Here is a 22,839-nt window from a genome sequence, read left to right on the forward strand (position 1 = left end):
AAATGGCAAATGTATTTGGCAAAGTTTTTAGTAGCCCTAGCCTGGATATCCAGACCGTAAACTTTTTCTGTCTATATTGTTATATTTTTCACCACTGATATATATTGGCGATCTAAGACAGTATGCAAAATTTCAATTTAGTCAGTCACGTGAGCGGTTTGTTTTTTAATTAAAATGCTCACTTTCAGCATAACCACTCACCCGATTTTGCTGAAATTTGGGCTGCAAGTTTGTAGCACCAATATCTAACATTGTCAAAATTTCAAGTCAATGGCATTTTCCAATCATTAGATACAGTATCCTAGGGCTGTTTAGGTGAAATAAGGGCAATTTTTGGCCAGTCTGTAAAAAGCACGAATCCTAGAGATAGCAAAAAATTGACCTTCTACCCCAAAATACATGTCACATGGAGCTGCCTAACAAAATTTGAGCAAAAAAAATTAAAGTGGAAAAAAGTTAGAGGGGGGTCCTATTTTCAGTAATTTTCAAAGAATGATGACAATTCATATTTTGGTGCACATCTGCAAAATTTCAAGTCCATTGGATAAACATTTTCAAAACTTATCAAAAAGATTCATCTTAGGTGGGGGGGAGATGCTCAAAGGGTTAACCTACCTATTTGTACCTATTTTTGGCTTCTGCTTGAACAGCTCATCCAACTCGTTGAGTCCAATGCTTCGACATTTCCTTGAGGCTGTTGGAGTCAGCTTGCTTAAGGAAAGTTGAAATATTGGGCAAGCAGTGGTTCGTCCGGAAGGTGTGAGGAAGGTGTCTAAGTGTTTTTTAAATAATGGAATTTTAACTTTATTTAATAAGGGAATTTTAACTAATTATCTATTTGCACCCATGTCGGTAATTTTCCCAAAACCAATTTTTCAGATTCTACATAAAATTTCAAACACATTTGGTCCCAATTTGTAAAGTGACTTTTATCAAATAAATTTCAAAAACAAAAATAAAAAGTACAAAATTTAATTTATAAATCCGTAAACAAAAAATTTGTTCCTATGTACTTTATGTATACTTCGCAAAATTTTGCAAATGGCCCTTCCTAGAATTACTTTCGCGAAAAGGGCCAAAATTCGCGAAAATCGCGAAAGTTTCTGCTCGCGAAAGTTTGTATGCCTAAAGTAGTTCCGTTATTACGGGATTTTTTGCCTGGAAAACTTCCAACCTTTGTAACTTTTGATAGGAAGATTTTCAAGGTATGTTTTATAATACCTCGATTTTTATAAGCATTTCATGCTCTTTCTGCTGGAACCATTAGATTTTGAATATTTTCAAAAAAATAAATTTTTGCCCAGCCACTTGATGACGTCATCTGGCAGGTGGCCAGGTGTTAAAATTTTGTTTGAAATTAAGTTTTAGACCCTCTAAGGATCATCTGTGCCAAATTTCATGCTTTTATCACCATCTGAAGTATTTTTGTGCTAACAGACCTCGCTAACATCATCAATCAAATATCAGAATCAATCACAAATCAAATCAGATTGTTACAGAAATTACGCCACAAAATTTGGGTGGTTTTTCTGGGGTTTAGTCCATTTTAGTCTTTATTGAGCATTAAAAGAATTTGGAAAAATAGCATGATGAAAGACCTAAAATTCTTACTCCTGCCCACTGTGTTGCATAAAATTAAAAAAATAGTTGTAAGTCACCATTGTAATTCATATACATTTTCAAAATATTCTAAAAATAAATAGGGGCTGCACATGTTAAGGACATGTTTTTTAATAATTGTTTCGTCTTTGGCATTTTCATTTCATTGCTAAATTTTGATTGGGGTAACTTGGAGGTCTGAAATTTTCACAGAATGCTAGAAGTAATCATAGGACCCCAATAAGTTCGTTTTTCAAAATTCTAGCTGTTGTAGGGGCCGGTTAGGAGCAAATTTTAGTATTTGCATGTGTTTGGAAAATGATCTAAATCAGAGCTAAAAACCCAGGAAGTTGTCTATCTGACCAATGATTTTCATAGAGGGATGGCAATTAAAGCAGCCTATTATTTTTAAAAGGCCCACATTTTCCTATTGTGGGGCCCTTTTTAGAGCACTTTTTTAGCACCTATTTTCCCATTGACAATAAGTGCTAAAACACCAAAGTAAAAGGCTTGATTGGGTATAAGACTTCCATAACTTCTTTTGAAATAGTTGAATAATCAAGTTATTAACACCAATATAACAATTGAGCTGTTATTTAAAAGGGCTCGTTTGGAGTCAAATTTAGCACTTTTTCACTGAAAATACTGCAGCAGAATTACTAGTATGTTTCTAAACACCTAATTAAAAGGCTGGAGTGGGTGTAAAACCTTCATACTGTAACTTCCTTTGAAGTAGTTTAATAATCAAGTTATTAACACCAATATAACAATTGAGCTGTTAAAGGGTCCATTTGGAGCTAAATTTAACATTTTCCACTGGAAATACTGCCGCAGAATTATTAGTATGTGTCTGAACACCTAATTAAATGGTTAAAATTTTTGCTAAATTCAGCTCATTTTGAGACCCAGGAACATAAAGTAACCTCATGAAGTTCTGTTCAATAGTGTATCAAACAGTAATGATAACTTATTTGATGTTCGAAACCTTTTCAGGGTCCAGAATTGAGCAAATATTTAACATTTTCTGTTAAAATGTTAAAATATTGCTCGCTTTTGGTCCATTTAACTATGACAAAGATCGCAGAAAAGACTTTTTGTTTTTTCTATCTTTTTGAATTACCATTTTTAGTGATTGCTTATGTTGGTATATTGATCTTATAAGGTATAAAAAGGCATGTGCAAAGTATTAGAGTCATAGCAGAAAAATTGAGAGAGATACAAGCCTCTAAAACCAAATGCTTTGTATTTGCTCCCACTAAAATGCTAAGTATTGTACCGCACTTTGTTGAATCATAAGTCATGACAGATTTAAGCTTTAGAAAAAAACTCTTGTAAATTTTTAAAGTTCATCTTTTCCACGCAACCATCATCAGGGCATAATTTCAGTTCATTCATTATATTAGAAATGAATGACGATAAAAACGAAACAATTAAAAAACATGTCCTGAAAGAGGGATAGAGGATATCATATGAATGGTTGGGTTTTAAACCTCTCTGTTCTTTGCCATATTATTTTGCCTGAATTTTTCAAGGTTAAATTTCCAATTTCTGAGTTTTGTCATCTTGGTCCAGTGTGGAGGGGATGCTCTTTTCAGTGTTTTCAAAGAATCAGCAAATGAAGCAATGACGTCACTGTTGTACGTTACTGTCTGTTACGTTTTTGTTAGGAATAATCCTTGACAAAAACATTATACTTTTTCATGGAGGAACCATAATGAAGTTATTTTACCTTACAGCTTTTATAAAAAAGATTTCTTTGATAACAATTCTTCAATTTGGGAATGGAGAATCCATTAGAAGATTCAATGACTTGTAGTCCATTGAGCAATAACAGTGAGGGCTATGAAGACCTTGACTGGGACGGACTACTAGATGCTTGTAGACAAAAGGAAGAGCAACTCAATAGAGCAGGTGAATTCGGTTTGAAATTAGTGGATGAGATCCAGAAAAACCAGAATCAATTCGATGAAATAAGATCTCTACAGGACCAAGAAATCGAGGTTTGTTTATATGACAGAGAGAATTAGTTTTTATACAGGTTTTGAATTAACTTTTAATTTCAAGTAGGATATCATCATCATCATCATTGCTCGACCGCTTGAAACTATCATCATCTATGTCTATGGAAGATTATCATACTATCTTCCTCCTATACTTAATGGTTCTTTGTACATCGATAAAGCCTGACCCATTTAAAACGTCATAATACCCTTGATTTAACTGTTAACGAACCTGTGACAATGACTTTTTAATTCTACTATTTTCTATTTATTTTCAATAATTAGGTCATACTACTGCCAACCTATAGAACATTATTTGTATGTTTGTGTTTTTCAATTTTTTTCTTTTGGCTACAATCCAGCATTTGGTTCAAGAATCTTTTGAGCTAAAGACCAAGCTTGAAGTGAAAGAGAGAGCACTTTTAGCACAAGAACACGATTTCGAAGAGTTTCAGCGACAAATCACAAAGAAACATGAGAATGATATTGAGGAGATCCAAGAAAATATGCGAAAAGAATTGAAAAATGCAAAGAAAGAGAAGGATAGTGCCAACAATGATCTGGAACAGGTGAGCAGACCATATTGCGAATTAAAGAGGGTGCTTTAACTTTAAGGGGGATCCAATTTTTCAAGAAAGGCTTTTTATACCTTTTCCGATTAAATGGGGGATTTGATGCAATAAAGGAAAGAGGCTAACAATATTTTGTCACAATATGTATCACTTATCTGGTTATGTAATAGCAAACTTTTGGACCTACCCCGGTTTAAACTTTTTTTTGTCTAGAGGACATTTACACCCAGAAAGCTTTTTGCATTTTAGTGCTGGCTTTTCATATTTAAAAAAAGTTTGAATATTTATATTATATATTATAAAGTAATTTTAAATTTAAAGAAATTTATTCAATCATTTCCTTTCAGGCTCAATTCAGGGAACAGCAATTGGCAGAACAGATTGAGTCCCTAAAAAAGCGGATACAAGAATTGCAATCAGAAAATATGCAGAAAGTGAGAGTGCAATCTAATACGAGTGAACAAGAACTCTTCTCCCTTCGAGAACAGAATTTCATCTTGGAAGAGAATATCAGTGAATTGCAACAAACTTCGTCAGAACTGTCCACCAAAAACCAAACATTGGTGTTAGAGTTGACCAATAAGATCAAAGAAACTGATGCACAGAGAACAGAGTTGGAAGAACTTGAAATGAGATGCACAACCTACTTCAATCATCTGCAGGTTTCCCTACCTCACTTCATTTCCCATAATGCGGAATTTTGAGTCCAAAAAGTCTACGGTCGTTTTTGATTTCCTTCGACTAAATGATTTTTTCAACGAATCTAAAAAGATGACTACTAACAATTTTCACTGAGGGATTCACAAGTTAACAAGTTATATCACGCTTTGTCGAGGGCTTCGTGTAAAATAAGAATATGTAGACCTTACACGTTTTCTTTATAAGAATACCAAAAATTTTTGAAGCCTTTGGATGTTTTTAACTTTTTGAGTCTTAAGATTAAAAATGTTTTTAACATGTTCTTATTTTCACCATTTTGTGAGCATTTTTGTCCATCTTCCTAAGAAATTGGGTGTATTTAGAGTCTGCAAGCCTTGAAATTTTTTTATTTGTTTAAAGCAAGCCCGTGAAGAGAAGATGGAGATAAAGACAGAACTGGATTTATTGAAAGCAGAAACCAGAAATTCCAGTCATAAAACCAGTGGAAATTCTCTTTTCAGTGAGGTATATGGTTCTCCCTTTTTCATTCCAATTTTCAGCCAATTTTTGTCTATTGTTTGACCTTTTACGCCAAAACGATTCTTTATAGGTAGTAAGGACATTTTCTGATCGAATTTGACCCTAATTACTTTATGACACCTTTGATTATCTTTTTTGTCCTTTCAACACTCGAAACTTAGAATATGTATCGAATAATGTTAATTAAAGTTTGATGTTTTTTTTCTCTGCAGGTGGAAGATAAGCGGATTGAAATGGAGAAGAAATTGTTGGCCGTGCAAGTCAAACACGATTCACTTCTTAGGGCTTACAATTGTGTAAAAAATCAACTACATAACATGAAGGTACTTTTCTAATGATCGCATTTTATAAATACTAATTTTTTACATATACAAATTTTTTCCACTTCTCATGTTTTGACACATGGCTTTTTTCGGGACACTCTGCATAAGATTGTTGATGCTCGTTTGACCGTACTTACTTGTGACAAATCATAAACTTTTCTGCTCAGATTCAATTAGCATATATGACTAGTAATGGATATTTGTCTTGCATAGTTTCCTTCTGGGTCAGTTCCCCCAGAAATTTCAGGCTTTCTGATTATCCCTCAAACCCGGAGGGAAAGAAAAAAAATTTTCCACCCTTTTTGCGTTTTCCCTCCCCTTTTTTCACAAGCTGGATCTGGGCGATTAATTTAAGAGAAGAAATTACTAAAAAATTTATCCAAGAAAGGGAATCCTCTGCCATGTGCTCTGGGGAAGAAAAAATATGCAAATGTAAAAAAAAAACTAAAAAGACTACAGAAAACTTTCTACTGAAAAGTTTAAAAAATTCTTTCTTCTTCCCCTTTAGGAACATTGTAGACCCCCCAGCATAAATGGGGTGGTGGAAACTATATGTTAAGCTTTCTCAAGTTTTCATTTCTCATATTTCCACAGAACCAAGTGTACGCTTTGCTACAAGTGAAAAATGCACGAGCAGATGAAGATCATATATCAAGGCTAGAAAGGGCTTTATCACAGGCTAAGTCTGAGAATGCTTTACTGACCAACAAGTTAAAGACGTCAGAAGACCAAAAGGTTTGTCTCAATTCACATACATTTTAATGTAGATATTAAGTAGGTGTCAGTTGGATAAGATTATGATGGATTTTACTTTGAAAATTGACCGTTTCTTTGTTGGATTTCTCTCATGCAGTAACTGACTGGCTCTGAAGGGACATATTTTTGTGACTCTGATTTCTTAGCTCTGTAAAAGCTGTATTTGAATGTCGATGTTCTGATTCATTCTATGTAAAACAGATGATCCCAAAAGAAGAACTAGTCAAGATGACACAAAATTTACCGGAATTTCGCAAAACTAAAGATTTGGTGGATTTCCTCTATTCCGAAATTAACGAATTCAAGTAATTCCAATTTCATTCCTTACTCCTCTTTAAATTTTAAAACATATTTAGCTGCACAATCTTTTTCAGGAAACGAAAAAATGACCTCGTGGGAATTTGTCAAAATTTTAGCTTTAAGAGGCTGCTGTAGCCTGAATTTTTCGTATCCTAATCAACGCTGGATATCACGCAAATTTCAAAATGCAATAAAAATTATTATAAGCATTCATTTTTTCGATCAAAAGTCATGGCCATTTGAAGTCCAGGCATTTTGAGAGTCGTACAGTAGTTGACCGTGAACTTTTAATCGCATTCTCATTATATTATTTGTGAAGCGTTCTCTGGTAAATTTGTGCCTCACTTTTCACTTAAGATCAAAGTTGGACAAGTTACAGAAAGAATATGACACGATTTACATGATCAAGATCGCTGAGAGTGATAAATTACATAACGCAGAACAGCGTCTGTACGAAACGACCGCGCGGTTAGATTCAAGTGATCAAGCGAATATGAGGTTGAAATTGAAATTAGAAGAAACAAAAAACAAGCTAGAATCAGGTATAAATGTTTTCACATGCACCATTTTCTGTTTTAAATTACCATTTTGCATTCATTTAAAAAAGGTGGGAGAATTCTTGCTATTCATAGATGTAGATTATTTTTACAGCTTGTAACATCCAGGAGGTTTTTTTCCTGAGGTTCAGTATGCGCGCTGGAATAAAATTTCAGTGTTTTAGCTAGGAATGTATTTTTTCTTGAATTTATCTCATTTGTTGTTTAGAAACACAAAAGCGAAAGTTGATTGAAAAGAAATTCAATTATGACTCGACGAACGATATCGTGCCCGAAGGCCAGATCAAAGAACCTAAAAAGATCGAGAAACATCCGGTCCCTTTCTCCCTTCGAAAACCAAATGAAACAAACAACACGACCATAAAACAGAACGGAAATCATCAATCGAAAAGTAAAAGTCGAATCGCAGATAAGAGTCGATTCAATCGAAGCACTCGACCAGACGGAGGGTTTTCCACTGACATGCAATGGCATAAACTACCAAAAGAAGTCTTACGAACACTAGGCATTGAAGATAAAGTTTCCCAACAACAAAACGAAGACAGTGTTTTCTCCACAGATCGTCAACCTCTCGCCTCTTCCACTCAACTCAAAACACCAACAAAAACCGGTCTCGATCATGTCTCGCATATCTCTTCAGATGACCTCGATGTCCCAAACAAACCGAGAAAAGTCAGTTTCAAAGACACACCCGAGAAAATCCCGGTTGTGACGAACAACAACAGCAACGTGTCGAGAAATTCGTTGATGGAAGAGCTCAATGACATTAAGGTACTTTACAAATCTCCTTTTAAAAAAATTAATCTCATTCTTCCAGTATTGGACACCATTAGAGAGAAAAGTATGCCTTTAAAAGAAAATGTCAGAGACTACATATTAGAGAATGGGCTTTAACATTACAGTAGATTCTCTTTAACTCGATCCCCTATAACTCGAATGTCTACTTAACTTAGACCCTTTTAGTTAAAAATACTTTATAAAGCTTGATCCATAACTCGAAATTTCTTTAACTCGAACAAATTTGTGCCTCCCCGTGCGTGTTTGAATTATGGAGACTCAACTGTACTACCTAATTGAAGAATCTACCACTGTAAAGTTAGGCTTAGTTCATTTTTCCATGCCGCGGGAGGGCAGCATAAACGATTATGGCATTGTATTCGATCCTCTATATCATCTACCTATGAGTAGGCATCGAATTAAACGTTCTTGTAATAATCTCTTCGGCGATGTCGAACGAGACTGTAAATTGTAAACGTATTTCACTTTTTTCTTTGGAATCTTTTAAATCATATCGTCTATTCTAGCTTTACTTGTCATTGGGCTATTCCAGAAAAAAATTGTACCTCCTATCTTTTTAAAAAAAGGTGACCTCCCTGGATTTTTTCCAATTTCTCAGGACACCCTTGAATTTTTTTCTCCCATTTCTTTGGTCCATAGAGGTATAAAGAAAGACAGGAGACGAATTTGTCGGTAATTGGTCGTTAAAGTCGTTTGATTTCTTTTATGTAATAAATCAAAAGAAATTCTAGGCTCGCCCGACGAAATACGACTTTTTAGTAGAACTCAAGTCTGTTCTGAACATTCTTACTATCAGCATCGAAGATTTCTAGCCTTCTAATATACGAGAATAAAATAAAATTTAGCTCCACGAAATAAGTTTGCGTTCAATTTTGGCATCCATTAAATTTTGTTTTGAAAAGATATTTTCTCTAGCCAGAAAATAAAAAGTTCTTTATAAGCACACACAATTTCAGACCCAATTTGTAGACAAAAAGTCGCTGGAGAATTTTGGAGGAAAGTATTAAGCAATAGGGTTCACCTTGAAGAAAATGTTGATCGAAAAATCTTGTCATTTGATGAAGGATTGCAAAGTTTACAGGCCCTTTTTTAGTCCAAATATTTTCTTACACCAATGCCAGAAACAATGAATCTCGTCTCATCTTATTTCCAACATTTAAGTTAGCCAATAAGATTTCACCTATCAACAAAAGAGCTCATTGAAAATGCACGATATATGAGATTACTAGCCGTCCCGGCGTCGTCCGAGACGACTTCTTACTCCTTTTAATACGCTCGCTTCGCTCGCTTTTCTATTTTTCAGAAACTTGTAGGGATTTGTATACAAATGTACTTATTTTGCGAGAAGAAATGTTCTTAAATTTAGGCCTTTTTCGTAAAAATTGATGTTTAAAATTTTTAAGGGGACACTAAAATTAATGCACATTAAAAAATATGGTGAAAGTATTTTTAGTTGAATTTTGATTTTTCTTCTCCTTATTAAATTGTATAAATTTGTCATAATTTCTTTTGTTGAAAACCTTCAAACAATAATGTTCTTGACTCGCTAAAAATAATGCTCATGCAAATATTGGTGAAAATTGAGTTAAAAATTTCTCGCGAGAAATCGGCCATACTTTAAACGTGCTTTTTTGGGGGTTTTTGGGAGAGGAAAGACTATTATTTTCGTCACGCAAGGATGAAGATAAAAAACAAATAGAAATTCAAATTCAGTATTAGAGGTACTTGGCAACACCGATCACTCCAAAGACCACAGTGCTTTACGGTGGAATATAAAGAGTGCCTTTTTTCAATACCTCTTAACAGAGTCAACAATTATTTAACAATTAAACTCAATGCGTAAGTAAAAGCGTTTTCATTTTGCTATCTCAATAGAACAAAAAATAGCAAACATTGATTAAAAAATTTCATAATTGAATTGGGAATAAGTCATCAACTTTTCTCATATTGTCCATTAAATTGAAATGTTTTTATCAGAGTATCAAATAGAAGGGGAATGTCATCGGAGCTTTATATATCTCAAGGGTAATCATAAATATGATGTCTTTTTGAAAACTCAAATTTTATCTTCGACGTATTCCCATGTGAATCAAAATTATTTCATAACCGACATAAACTTTTTTTTAAAAAACTATAAATTATGCTGATAGTGCTATTGCACAGTCAGTTGTGTTTCTCCATCAAGGAGAAATGTGCTCTCTTGAATGGAAGTGCACTTGGCGAATAGAATTGAATATACAATCAAAAAGGCGCGAAAAAAATTGCCGTGTATTTAAAAATCGCTAGCGAAAAAGCCTCATGCGAGAATGGGAGAGTTCCGATTTAAGCGTATTATAATATAGATGAGCATGCATACCTCGTAATTTTTTTAATCGTAGGGCGAGCATGGTTACAATAGCATACTTCTCCTGTTTCTTTATGCCTCCATGTTTGGACCACCCTGGATTTTTGACCTTGTTATCCTGACCACCCTGGATTTTATCATTAAAAAAAACAGACCACCCTGGACGTCACACCTCCTCAACATAGGGAGTACAGCCCACTAACACTTTATGGTATTTTCTTGTTTGATGTTCATTTTTTAATTTTTAAACTTCAGGAAAACCAAGAGAACATTCCCAACGGCCATTCACCGCCTCAACATCCCCGCCCAGCCGCCATCAAAGATACGTCGAAGCCGCCCTCACTTTCAGATCTCTCATCTGATAAAAAGATGGTCAGCAAATTGAAGCAACGAAAGCAAACGTCCGCCTTAAGCGACCAATCGAACGTATCGCAAACAAAAACTCAATTCAGTCAACCTCAAACAACAACCTCCACTGTGCAAGACGAAGACCCTGATTGTAAAATACAATGATTCTTTAATATTTTTCTTTTCTTTAATTTTTATATTTGTACATGATGTAGTAGTAATAATTATATCCAAGTTGTTTGTTTCAATAATCAACGCACACATACATTCAAATCGCTAAATATGAATTGTCTTTCCCTTTATCTATGTCCAGAAATGGCATAAAAATTTCAATGAATAAGATCCCGGCTGAATAAATGTACCATTTGAAATTTTTGGAAAACTTATTAAAATCTATAATTTTTTTAATGAAGATTTGGAGTTAAGAACTGACATGAATATTTTGAATTTTGTGCCAAGAGCAATTCGGACTTGGTAACTCAGACTGGGCGAAATAAGAGATTTCCAATCCTGGAAATATCTTGAAAATGTGATATTTCCATATACTTTTGTAAATATGGAAATATGACTTTTCTATATTTCCAAAGTTGTGGAAATATCATAGTTTCAGATTTGGAAATATCATGAAATATGATGCAGCAGCTAAGAAAAAAACCCAGGGAAAAGTAGATTTCATTTTCCGAAGGCCGAGAAAATTTTTTGTAAACAAAAAATGAACAAATTATGAGTATATTATTTTCGCAGTAAACCAAAAATAAACTACTTTTTAGATCGAATATCTAGAAAAAGATAAAAAAAAATATCTCGAAAAATAAATATCGTCTCGAAATCATCGGATAGTGTGTTGACACTCAAAAGATGCACCGGCCCAGAGTGTGACGAAACGCGACTCAGGACATCGTATCATCTCAACACCTATCCGCTACAAAAATCGGTTCGATAGGTTTTCTATCGTCTCGAAAATCATATCGGATAGGGTGTTCACACTGACCACTTTCTATCGTCACAAAAAGCTATCCGGTATAGTAGTAGGGGGGAATTTGTAAAATCGCTCGATTTTTTTAGTCAAAGCACTTGTTATACATTTTTGGAAAGCTAAGGGGTAGGTGATTCAAAATAACTTGGGTGCCAATTTTGTTTCGGACACTTTGGTGTTATTTTCGGACAAATACGACGGTCTCGGGCAAAAATCATAGGGTGAAAAATTAATAAAAATTTCAGCTTGAGAAAACGGAGACCTGTTGTATATTTTTGGAAAGCTCTCAAAAAATTAAGATTAGTGATATATTGCGAGTATAGGTGATTTCTTTACCTAACTCGAGATATTAATCCTTAAAAACAGTGTTTTTCAGTGTTTTTCAGCCAGAAACAGCTGTTTTGTCCAGTTTTTGCGCTTTCGGAAGCTCAATATCTCGAGTTAGGTACTGAAATCACCTATACTCGCAGTATATCACTAATCTTGATATTTTGAGAGCTTTCCAAAAATATACAACAGGTCTCCGTTTTCTCAAGCTGAAATTTTCATTAATTTTTCACCCTATGATTTTTGCCCGAGACCGTCGTATTTGTCCGAAAATAACACCAAAGTGTCCGAAACAAAATTGGCACCCAAGTTATTTTGAATCACCTACCCCTTAGCTTTCCAAAAATGTATAACAAGTGCTTTGACTAAAAAAATCGAGCGACCTCAAAAAAACGAACAAATTTCCCCCTACTATAGCGTGAGCATGGTCTCAATACCCTATTTCCTCAAGCCCTCTTTTAGAAAGGATAAAGGAATAATCAGTTTCAGCATTTTTATTTTAAGAGTTTTAGAGTCGTCTTTCCTTTATCGATTTTTCTCATGCTTTTTAACTCTGTCTATACTCAATTTTATACCAATCTATTTCGATTTGGAACGAAATACAAAAATACCTAGCCTATGACGACATCTCTACACTACATTGGATCGTCTCAAAGATTTAACAAGATTATATTTCCTCTCTTCATATACTTGATTTTTACGATTTTCGAGTTTCGTTCTGAATTTTTCATTTCTTTATTGCTATTTTATAAAAAAATTATTTTCAATGTATCCTAGTAAGATCTTAGAAACTATTTTTTCTTGTAACAGTAGCATGCGGCCACCTCCTTAGTTTAGCTTTATGTCTATGAGTGTGGTCGCTCGTCTCGCTTATTAAGACAAATAAATTCATTACTTACTTACTTACTTACTTACTTATACGTTTATACCTATATATTATTAATTTGTTTAGTCTCACTAGACATCATGAGATTATTTTAATTACGCATTAGAATTTTCCGCTTTGATTCAATAATCCTCTATGTTATTTCCCTTGTATAGGGAAGCTTTAGCCTCAGCTTGAGATCAAATTACATGTACAGAAATATCGTTTTGAAGACATTCTTTGAGGTGATCACATTTGTGGGAATTGGTTAGTTACTGACCGGAAATACTGGTAAAGTGGATCAATGATCTCCAGTGTTAGTTTCAATGTCTTTAATTGCGGGTTCGGTAAATGGTTTTCTCCGGTTTTTGGACCTACCTCCGGGTGCCCCGTACCGGTGGAGGTCCTATGAATTAACCTCTATCTGTTCGTTCGTTCGTTCGTCCGTCCGTTCGTCTGTTACCAGCTTTTCTCGAGATTGGCTCATTTGTTTTTTCTGATTTTTTGCACAAAGATGCAAAATGGCAATGGCCAAAATGTGACGGAGCCCGATTTTCGAAAAAAAATCATTTCCGGCTGAAAATATCGGAAATATGCCGGAAAACCGGTTTTTTGGCATTTTCTCAAGATTTCATCATAAGTTTTTTCTGATTTTTTGCACAAAGATGCGTATTAGCAATGCCCAAAACTTGGCCGAGTCCGATTTTTGAGAAAAAATCTTTTCCGGTCGAAAATGCTGGAAATATGCCGGAAATCGCCGTATTTGCAGATTTTCATCGGACTTTTTCCTTATATTTCGTTGTTTTTTCACAAAAAAACATTATTTATAGCAATGTCCACGATTAAGCATGATTCAATTGACAATAAAACTGATTTTTGAAGCCGGAACTTTCTAAAAATCATCGGAACAGCCGATTTTCGCCAGAAAAACGGTATTTCTTGAATTTCTTGAGCTGTACCTTAAATTTTTTTATGAAATTTTGCACATTGATGCAAAATGTGAATACCTAAAATTGTGACGAAGCTCGATTTTCGAAAGAAATTCATTTCCGGCCGAAAATGCCGGAAATATGCCGGAAAAACTGTTTTTTGGCATTTTCTCGAGATTTTATCATTAGTTTTTTCTGATTTTTTGCTCAAAGATGCATATTAACAATGCCTAAAACATCGCTGAGTCCGAATGCCTGAAATATGCCGGAAATCGCCGTTTTTCTAGATTTTCATTGGACTTTTTCCTTATAATTGGTTGTTTTTTTCATTCAAAAACATTATTAACAGCAATACCCACCATCAAGCATGTTTCAATTTTCAATAAAATTGATTTTTGAAGCCGGAACTATTTTAAAAGTTGCCGGAACAACCTATTTTCGCCGGAAAGACAGTATTTCTTGAATTTCTCGAGCTGTACTTTATATTTTTTTATGAAATTTTGCACACTGACGCAATATGACAATACCTAAAATGTGACGGAGCCCGATTTTCGAAAAACATTTTTTTCCGGCCGAAAATGCCGGAAATATGCCGGAAAAACCGGTTTTTTGACATTTTCTCGAATTTTTATTTTTAGTTTTTTCTGATTTTTTGCAGAAAGATGCGTATTTGCAATGCTCAAAACATGGCCGAGTTCGATTTTTGAGAAAATTTTTTTTCCGGTTGAAAATTCCGGAAATCGCCGTTTTTGCAGATTTTCGTTGGATTTTTTCCTTATATTTCTAAGTTTTTTACACAAAAACATTATTGATAACAATGCTCACCATCAAGCATGATTCAATTGTCAATAAAACTGATTTTTGCGACCAGAACTTTCTATTTATTTTTTCCCTACAACCCTTCCCTCTCCCCCTACCATCAATCAATGATGAATTTCTTGCGTTATGCATTTTCGCTAAACGCTATGTTTTCTGACTGATTTTTTTCATTTTTCTCCTTGCATTGCTATCTAACTTTCATCATCAGGTAGGTCCATTCAGCATCTAGCTTGTTTACCTTTAAACGAGAACTCCAACGAGTAGTCTGGGATCTTTAAAACAGTCGGTAGATACTTTGACTCTGGCTTTACTGTAGCCTGGGATCCCACTTTTTAGTTTTTTTAAGACTTGTAGCGCGATTAAGTGGCACAATAGTATATAGTAATATGCTTTTGCTTAGGATTTAGGTCAAATTTTAGTTGTTCTTGTAAGGTGAAAAAGGATGAAGCAATGTTTTTATTTTACAATAAGGTATTGCAAATTTGTTTTTCATGTTCTATTTTCTACTTCTAATAAAAATTAACTCCAAGAGCAGGGTTAGGGCCCAATACGTGACATCTTTCTCACAGTGTCTAGGTCCTCCATGATTGGTGCTCCCCTGCAGGTATCCAAGCCTCTTCCATATAGGGCATTAGTTTAATGGAAAAAAAGGCATGCAAGTTTACATCAATCGTTTTCCCTAGAGAGGGACACACATGAGCATAAGTTAAACAGTCATGAATTATGACGCAAGAATGTTTTCTTGATTCACGTCTATATTATATAAAAAATTATTTTTCTTTGTCTTCTTAGTTTAATGTTATTATGTAAATATGTCTACAACCATACGTTTTGGGGGCACCTTCGGTTGGGAGAAATTTTCCCCAAAACTTATTATTTGAGGATTATCCATAATTTTATGCTAAACTTATATTTACTAGTCTCCGGATAGCTCAGTCGGTAGAGCATTCGCCTTACAATTTAAGGATTGTGGGTTCGATCCCCGGTCACCGCTAACTCAGCGGATGAGTAGCTTAGATTGGGTTATCTGATCTAGGCGGTAAGTTACTGGGAGCTGAGAGTAGGTGTATGGCGCTTCACCTCAGCATTCGATCTCCTAGGTCGAGTGCGAATAGAAAAGGGGATAGACTCCCTGACTTCCAGCTCCACCGACAGCAACCAGATGAATATACTTACTTACTTACTTATATCTACCACAGATCTGTAAAGCCCGAAGGGCTAAATTTGCAGCTTTTATCGAAAAGTGAAGCCTAGGTTTGGAAGGATTTCTTACCAAAGTCACATGACTAAAATATGCAATTTCACCGGTTTGAGAGATGTGAAATAGCATTTGCCGCCTACTTTTTTTGATCTCGCGCTCCGAAAACAATTAAAATGCTAGATCCTATCCATCGGCACGAAATTTAAAAAGTAAAATTTTTGCTTCACTTTTTTTTGCTGGGGAAAGCTTAAAGTTGCCTATCTAGCCCTTCGGGCTTTACAGATATCTGTGATATCTACCGTCTCATACTTACTTCTCAGCCGTTTGACTACTTATTGGTTTCTACCCCTAATCTAAATCGCGGTTTAACTTTTATTTGATCAGCGCTACAGTTTTGGAATGGCTGGGTGGCCGCCCTCCGCCAACTGAGTGTAGCCACGTGACGTCATGTTCATAATGACCATCGCAACTCCATGTTCAAGTCGACGCTCTAACCAAAAACTAACCGGATGAAATATTTTTTACCTCCCTTCCTCCCTGCAGTTATGGTTGTAGGCAATTCTCACTTATTTATACTAATATTGTATTTATCGGGATAAATTTTCCCCAAAACTTATTATTCGAGGATCAGCCATAATTTTACCGACTCACATAATTACTTCTCAGCCGTCTGACTACTTGTGTTTTCTACCCCTAATTTAGGTTATAGGCAAATGGAAAGTTAAACCTACCTCAAGTGGATAAATTTTCGCGTGTAGGGTGTACTAATTTTCGCGAGACGAAAATCTAAATACAGTAGATGAAAAAATATCGTCTGATCTTCATTCTTTTTTATTTTCGCGATTGTAAAATCCCAAATAATTTCGCGTGGACTAATTTTCGCGAATCAAAGGCCTTCAAAATTTTTGGCGTGGACAAAATGTCACGAAAATGGCCAAATTCGTAAAAACCGCGAAAATGTATCCACTTAAGGTATACTTTTTTTATTTTATAGATTTAAGAATCCACTAAAAAGACAACCTTATGATGAATCCAACCATTTCTACTAATGCAACGGCTTTTCCGTTTGATACAAGCGTGAATGAGAAGCTAGAAATCATCTTCTCATCTTTCTCATTAGTTGGGATAGGTTTCCTAATAATTATCGCTTTTTGTTACTACTGTATCGAGAAAATTTCATGTTTGAATCTTCAACGTACCGGAATAATCTTTATTTCGGTCGGTTTAACATCATTATGGGGAACCATACTCTATCAAAGTCAAAGTGATGATGTTTACCTTATTTGTGTCATTACTCTACTATCGGTATCAATACTTTTCACAATTATCGGACATTGGTTATATTTTGATGAATTGCCGGAACCAACGGAGAATGAAGAAAATAACTCAGAAGGTTGCTTAAGCTGTAAAGAATGCTGTTCCTGTATGAAAAGCATAAAGAGCAGCATACTTTCGTACTTAAATAGTTACTGTATTACAAGAAAAATTGTAACCTTCTTGTCTTTACCAGAACTGCCTAAAACTAAAGAGAACAGTTCATATATATTACCCTTGCGCTTAATAACTTTAACTGTTTGTGGGATGGAGATTGTTTATTTGGTTGCTGCCAGCAAAAAAGGAGATGGGAAGGAATCTGCGCTTTTCAAATTAGCTATAATACAGAAATTTGTTCAAATCATTTTTTACCATTATCGATTGAATCGTATGAAGGCCAAAACAAACAGACTTCGAGGTGCATCATGGTACTTTAAAATAATATGCTTGACCAATTTTATCCTCTGGATAGAGTCAATGAAAGGAGCATATGATCGACAACATGAAAAAAGTGTTGAAAAAATATTGAAGTGGGCCTACGGTTTTTTTGCAGGAATCTATAACAGTCTGGTTGTAGATTACAGACTTATCTTTTGTACTTTATTCCTGGAACACGCTTCCAAAATCGATAAATCAATAAAATTGGACGAAGAAGACTTTCCAAATACCTTGCACGACATTGAAGAGGATTCTAATGATCCAATAAAATTTGTTTGTCCATCAGATGGAGATTTCAAGACATTTACCGATAAGACCAGAGTATATAAATTTTGGGGTTTTATTTGTGGTTTGTTCATTGTACTTATACAAATTATAAATGCGCTGCATTACTTCGACGACAACTACTATTTTCATTCCGACGTAATCAAAATTGGTCCTTGGGGAAATGTCACAGGAATGGTAGCAGCTTTGGCACTTTTAGTTGCTAGTTGCGTCTTATGGTTAAAGGTAATTTGAAATCAATTTTAAGCATTTTGCTTTTTTTTAAATTCTAATCGTTATCCTATCAAAGTACAGTTGACTCTCTCTAATTCGATCTTCAAGGGAACAAAAAAATTATTCGAAATAGAGAACGATTCGAATTTAAGAGAGTAATTTAAACCACTTTCCAGCCTACACGTTTTTTTTTTTAAGAAACTAGTTTTACCAAGCAGCCTCAATGTTTCTTAAGAAATTGGCCTTTTGAGCCTTAAATGTTTCTTACATGTTTCTAAACTTTTTGAAATAATCAGCCTATTTTTCATGCAAAGATTGGAAGGTTCTAAAAAAACAGAGTTAAAAATGTTATTTTCTCATTCTCAGCCTCAGCATGTTTCTTAGATGTTTCTTAGTTTTTAGGCATTCTGAGCCTCATGTTTCTTAAAAGTGTGTTTCTTAAAAAAAAAACGTGTATACATAATTACAGAAAGATTCGAATAATAGAGATTCGAATAAGAATGAGTTGGCTGTAGATTAACTGGTTTGTTTTGCTCACCTTTTGACCACGTGATCAAATAATTTTGACACATGCTAATGAATTCTTTTTCAAAAGATGTCCCAAAATCACTTTTGAAAGTTCTTTTGAGGTACTCTTTAAGACCAACGCTAGATTTTCCAAGAAGGGTTTTTTTCTCGAGCATTAAGTTTTTAGCAGAGCTACTATCGTGAAAACTGCTAAAGTTTCTTCCATGAGAGTTTCTTCACTTAAAAGTATAATGCTTCTTTCTATTAAAGATTCGTTCGTCAAACGAAGTTGCTTATAAAAAAGCAAATCAAATAACATTTGGTATTGATTATTTGATGGTAATGATGGGCGTGGTTGGCTGTTTATATCAGTTTGGTAATATGGTATTAATTTCAATTTGGGCACACAATTCAAAAGCTGCTGACAACGACATGTTTAACCACTTAGCATGGACAGATGCAAAAACGGGATGTTTCATAATTGCTTTCGTAATTCAAATTGCTTTATTCGTCACGATTAACATGAATTATACTAAAAGTGATTTATTCAAGAAAAATCTAGCCCCACATTTTTTAATCCCATTTATACTTGGTTGCACCCTGGCCATTCTTTGCAATCTTATCAGCTCTGAATTTTCACATTACATCGCAGATTTGGAAAAAGAAGCAAATCTAGCTATGATTATGAAATTGTTACGCGTGGTTGGTTCACCTATGGGAATGGCGTTTACAGGGCACGTAGTTGTTCATTTTTGGACTATGTTCCGGAAGATGTGCAAATGCAAATATGAATTTGTTGCTGAAGAAGGAACTAACGGAAACCAGAATCAAAGTCGTATTGACATAGAGGTGGACAGAGAAAGTGATACGGACCAAATACCGTTATTAGACCCAGAACGTTGTTACAACGTTTATCTAACGTTCCCAACACATTACGTCCATATAACGTTAGATGAACGTTGAAACAACGTTGGGTGACAGCTGGGGAGTGACTGATTTTAAACACCCCCTTCTTTTGAACGCCCCTCCTAAGATCCAAAAAAATCTAATAACAATTTTGGGACGTTTATACCAAGTAATACTACATAAAATTTTAACATTTTCATAAATTTTACTAAATTCTTCTCAATCAAACAGACCTGGTGGAAATTCATACTACTTGGAAAATTTGCCGAGAAATTGATGGAAAGAGTTGCACTCCAAATACATCTCTATTGTATAACTACGACTGTAAATAGTAGGGGTTCGTGATATACGCTTTTTTATAGACAAATGGTGCTTTTTCATTTCATTATGGATATTCTTAACTTTTTGGAGAGAATCATCTTGAAATATTCTTACGGTATTCTTAGGTTAAGATCCAAACTAGCATATCAGCATGTAGTAATACATACCTCAAGCAATGATTTGGCATATTTGTGAAATCTTTTAGCACTGGTGGGGGATAATTAACAATTTACAGGTAAAATTATCTAGAAATTGGTATTCTTAGGTTCAGCGTTCAGTTACCAAATTCCACAATGATATTATTCTTAGAATATTCTTAATTTTTTTGCCAATTTCATCAAGTATATTTTTATAAAAAAGAAGATGTGATATTTTAAAATAGGGGTAGATGTATATATAGGGAGATGCAATATAAATTGGGGGTTATACCATGCCCAAATATTGACGTTACCCACCATGGTTAGGTAACGGAGAAAATTTTTGAATTTTGAGGGGTTTAAAGTATTTTAGGACTCATTTCGAGTCAATTTAAAAAGAATTTATGGAAATTATGTCACAGACCTACTGGGACCCCAGCCCCACTGGAAAATTTGGAAAAAATTTTGTCCCGGTGGGAAAATACCTTGGAATTTCTTGGAACTTTGATTTCATCTCCATTCGAAAGTCAATGTTTCAAAATTGTACTTCCAAAACCATCCCCACTGGATTTTTTAAACTTGGAACAATAGAATTTCTATCACCATCGGGATTTCAATAGGAATTTTTATCCCCACTGAGGAAGAAAGTACCAGTGGGGCTATGAGACAGGGGTGTTTGGAGCGTCAAGAGACTACTTTATAAAACTTTAAAACAAAGACTTGCTCAGGCATGGGCATAATTGGCATGGGCTAATCTAAAGAGAATTTGAAAGGTAAATCTTTCGAAGCTAAAACAGTAAACAGATGTCCTGTTCGACTAGGGTTTTGCAAAAGAGGATAACAATTAAATCTTTTAAGTTGCTTTTGATAACAATCTATTTCAACTGTTCTTGCTGGAGAGAATGAACTCTCAAAACCACGTGGCAAAGGATGAGAAGGGGGGATAGAGATGTAGACTAGTCACATACTTAAACAATGATCTCTACTGTCAGGGCAAGATGGTAGACCCAGCTATAATAAAGTATACAAAAATATTATACATGTAACATATAATATATATTATCCTATAACATCAATCATGAAACCAAAATCATAATATCAACTTAATTCTGTTTCCTTACCAATTTTCCCCTTTGGATTTTCCGTCATTAGGCCCTCATTAGTCAGTGAGTAGATTTTAGTAATTATCGCGGGGGGCCCACGATCGCTTTCCAAGACCTCACTCTTAGTCAAAACTGGGAGTACGAAATTTTCTGGATGAAGTAACTTGATAAAGAGTATAAAGATTTGTCCATTTCTAACCTAATTAAGTTGAAATTTTAAACTTTGATTTGATAATAAGATGAAAAACATTCAATGAATTAAAAAAACGAACGAAAAAAAATAAAATAATTTAAAATAAGTTAAAATTATGTAAGATTGTTCATTTCGATATTTTGGTTTGAATTTCTAATGCTTTTTATGATCACAAGATTTCATAGGCACAAATTCTTACTTCGGTCTTTTTGTATCTTCCAAGGTTTTGATCGCCCAGTTTATCATATTTTGGAATCAAAAGACTTTTGGCTAGTTTCCAGGTTCCATTCGCTTCTAATTCATCCATTCTCTTTTGATATCCATAATCTCTCAAGTAATGATCTCGGGTGGAAAAGATAATGATGGAACCACGCCCCTTCGCCGCCATTACCATTTCGTCAAAGAGTTTCTTGTCACAATGCCCTTCAGCCAAAACTGCACAGCATACAAGAAGCCGGAACCTGTTCCGAAGATTTTTGGGAAATGTTTCCGGTTTCCCAAGCCAAAGCTCGATAGTCTGCTTGTAGGATCCCTTAGCTTTTGCTTTGGCCATCATTTCAACGGAAGCATCAACACCAAAGATGTTCTTGAATCCTCCAACCTTGAAAAGTTGATCTCCTACAAGCCCAGTTCCACAGCCCATGTCCAAAACTTCAATTACCTCTCTTGTCGCCTGATCCGGGATAAGCTCACACGCGATCTCATTAACTTTCTCATGATCATGATAACCCATTGTTAAGTACATCTCTTCGTAACTTTCAGCTTCCGCATTGTAATGTTCCACAATATCCTTAGCATAAGGTTGAGCCTTCCCTGACCATTGAGACGTATGTTCTACAGCTGCTTTAACTCTCTCGTTCACTTTGGTAACATCGATGATTTCAACTGTTTGCGCCATCTTTCCTATGCTCTTTATTGTTATAATCTAGAACGAAAAAAGGTTTTTTAAGTTGATGTCAGTTCCGCAAGTTTCATAATTCTGCAGCGCTGCAATATTCAGTAAAGTTGCGTTTTTTCGCAACGCTTCAACCGGGATGCGCTACATGATGGTTTGATATTCTGTGGATAAATGAAAGCTCGAACAAAAAATAGGTTTTCCACGACATGATACATATGTTATTTTCATAACCTTTCACCTTTTCTTTGTCTTTATAGAATACAAAGGATGAAATCAATAAGTAGTGCCACGTATAGATTTATGATTATATGTTTAGTTTAGAGAGTTTTTGAAAACAGGCCACGTCAGTTTCTCAAGATATCTAACTTCAATTTTAAAGCTTTGGTATCGTCCGTTTGTTCTAAACTATACTGCTACTTTTTTCCGTAAACCGCCATGATGGCTATAAAATCTGCGCATATATAATTTCCCCGCGTTTACTCTAGCGTTTACTTATCTCTCTAACGGACGATAGCATCGTTTAAAATGGAAGGGCAAATTTATCCTTGAGAAATTAAAGCTTCCTTGTTTGAATAGATTCCTTGGGAACTTGCCCAATAATCTCTTTTTTGTCCATTCTAGTAAAAAAGAT

The 22,839-nt window shown here is 34.8% G+C and overlaps 2 protein-coding genes across 2 annotated transcripts; one reads left to right on the forward strand and one right to left on the reverse strand.

The window, feature by feature from the left end:
- Positions 1-3,333: 3,333 nt before the first annotated feature.
- Positions 3,334-11,057, forward strand: LOC136824091 (protein Spindly-like). The gene is made up of 10 exons (XM_067080253.1): positions 3,334-3,599; positions 3,962-4,168; positions 4,519-4,833; positions 5,231-5,335; positions 5,563-5,673; positions 6,268-6,408; positions 6,631-6,734; positions 7,087-7,271; positions 7,495-8,057; positions 10,684-11,057. The coding sequence occupies exons 1-10, from the start codon at positions 3,381-3,383 to the stop codon at positions 10,939-10,941; spliced, it is 2,208 nt and encodes a 735-aa protein (XP_066936354.1). The 5' UTR covers positions 3,334-3,380; the 3' UTR covers positions 10,942-11,057.
- A 10,137-nt stretch (positions 11,058-21,194) lies between these two features.
- Positions 21,195-22,284, reverse strand: LOC136824098 (uncharacterized). Its single transcript, XM_067080260.1, has one exon. The coding sequence runs from the start codon at positions 22,206-22,208 to the stop codon at positions 21,480-21,482; it is 729 nt and encodes a 242-aa protein (XP_066936361.1). The 5' UTR covers positions 22,209-22,284; the 3' UTR covers positions 21,195-21,479.
- Positions 22,285-22,839: the final 555 nt, after the last annotated feature.

The sequence above is a fragment of the Clytia hemisphaerica genome, unplaced genomic scaffold (assembly GCF_902728285.1).
Source record: "Clytia hemisphaerica strain Z4C2 unplaced genomic scaffold, Clytia hemisphaerica genome assembly, whole genome shotgun sequence".
Lineage (NCBI taxonomy): Eukaryota > Metazoa > Cnidaria > Hydrozoa > Leptothecata > Clytiidae > Clytia > Clytia hemisphaerica.

Bases quoted from the DNA above. Each gene is read 5' to 3' on its own strand.
- LOC136824098 (XM_067080260.1), bottom strand. From the start codon at position 22,208: ATGGCGCAAACAGTTGAAATCATCGATGTTACCAAAGTGAACGAGAGA.
- LOC136824091 (XM_067080253.1), top strand. From the start codon at position 3,381: ATGGAGAATCCATTAGAAGATTCAATGACTTGTAGTCCATTGAGCAAT. The intron at 4,834-5,230 runs GTTTCCCTACCT...ATTTGTTTAAAG, and splicing joins CCTACTTCAATCATCTGCAG to CAAGCCCGTGAAGAGAAGAT. The intron at 6,409-6,630 runs GTTTGTCTCAAT...TATGTAAAACAG, and splicing joins AGACGTCAGAAGACCAAAAG to ATGATCCCAAAAGAAGAACT.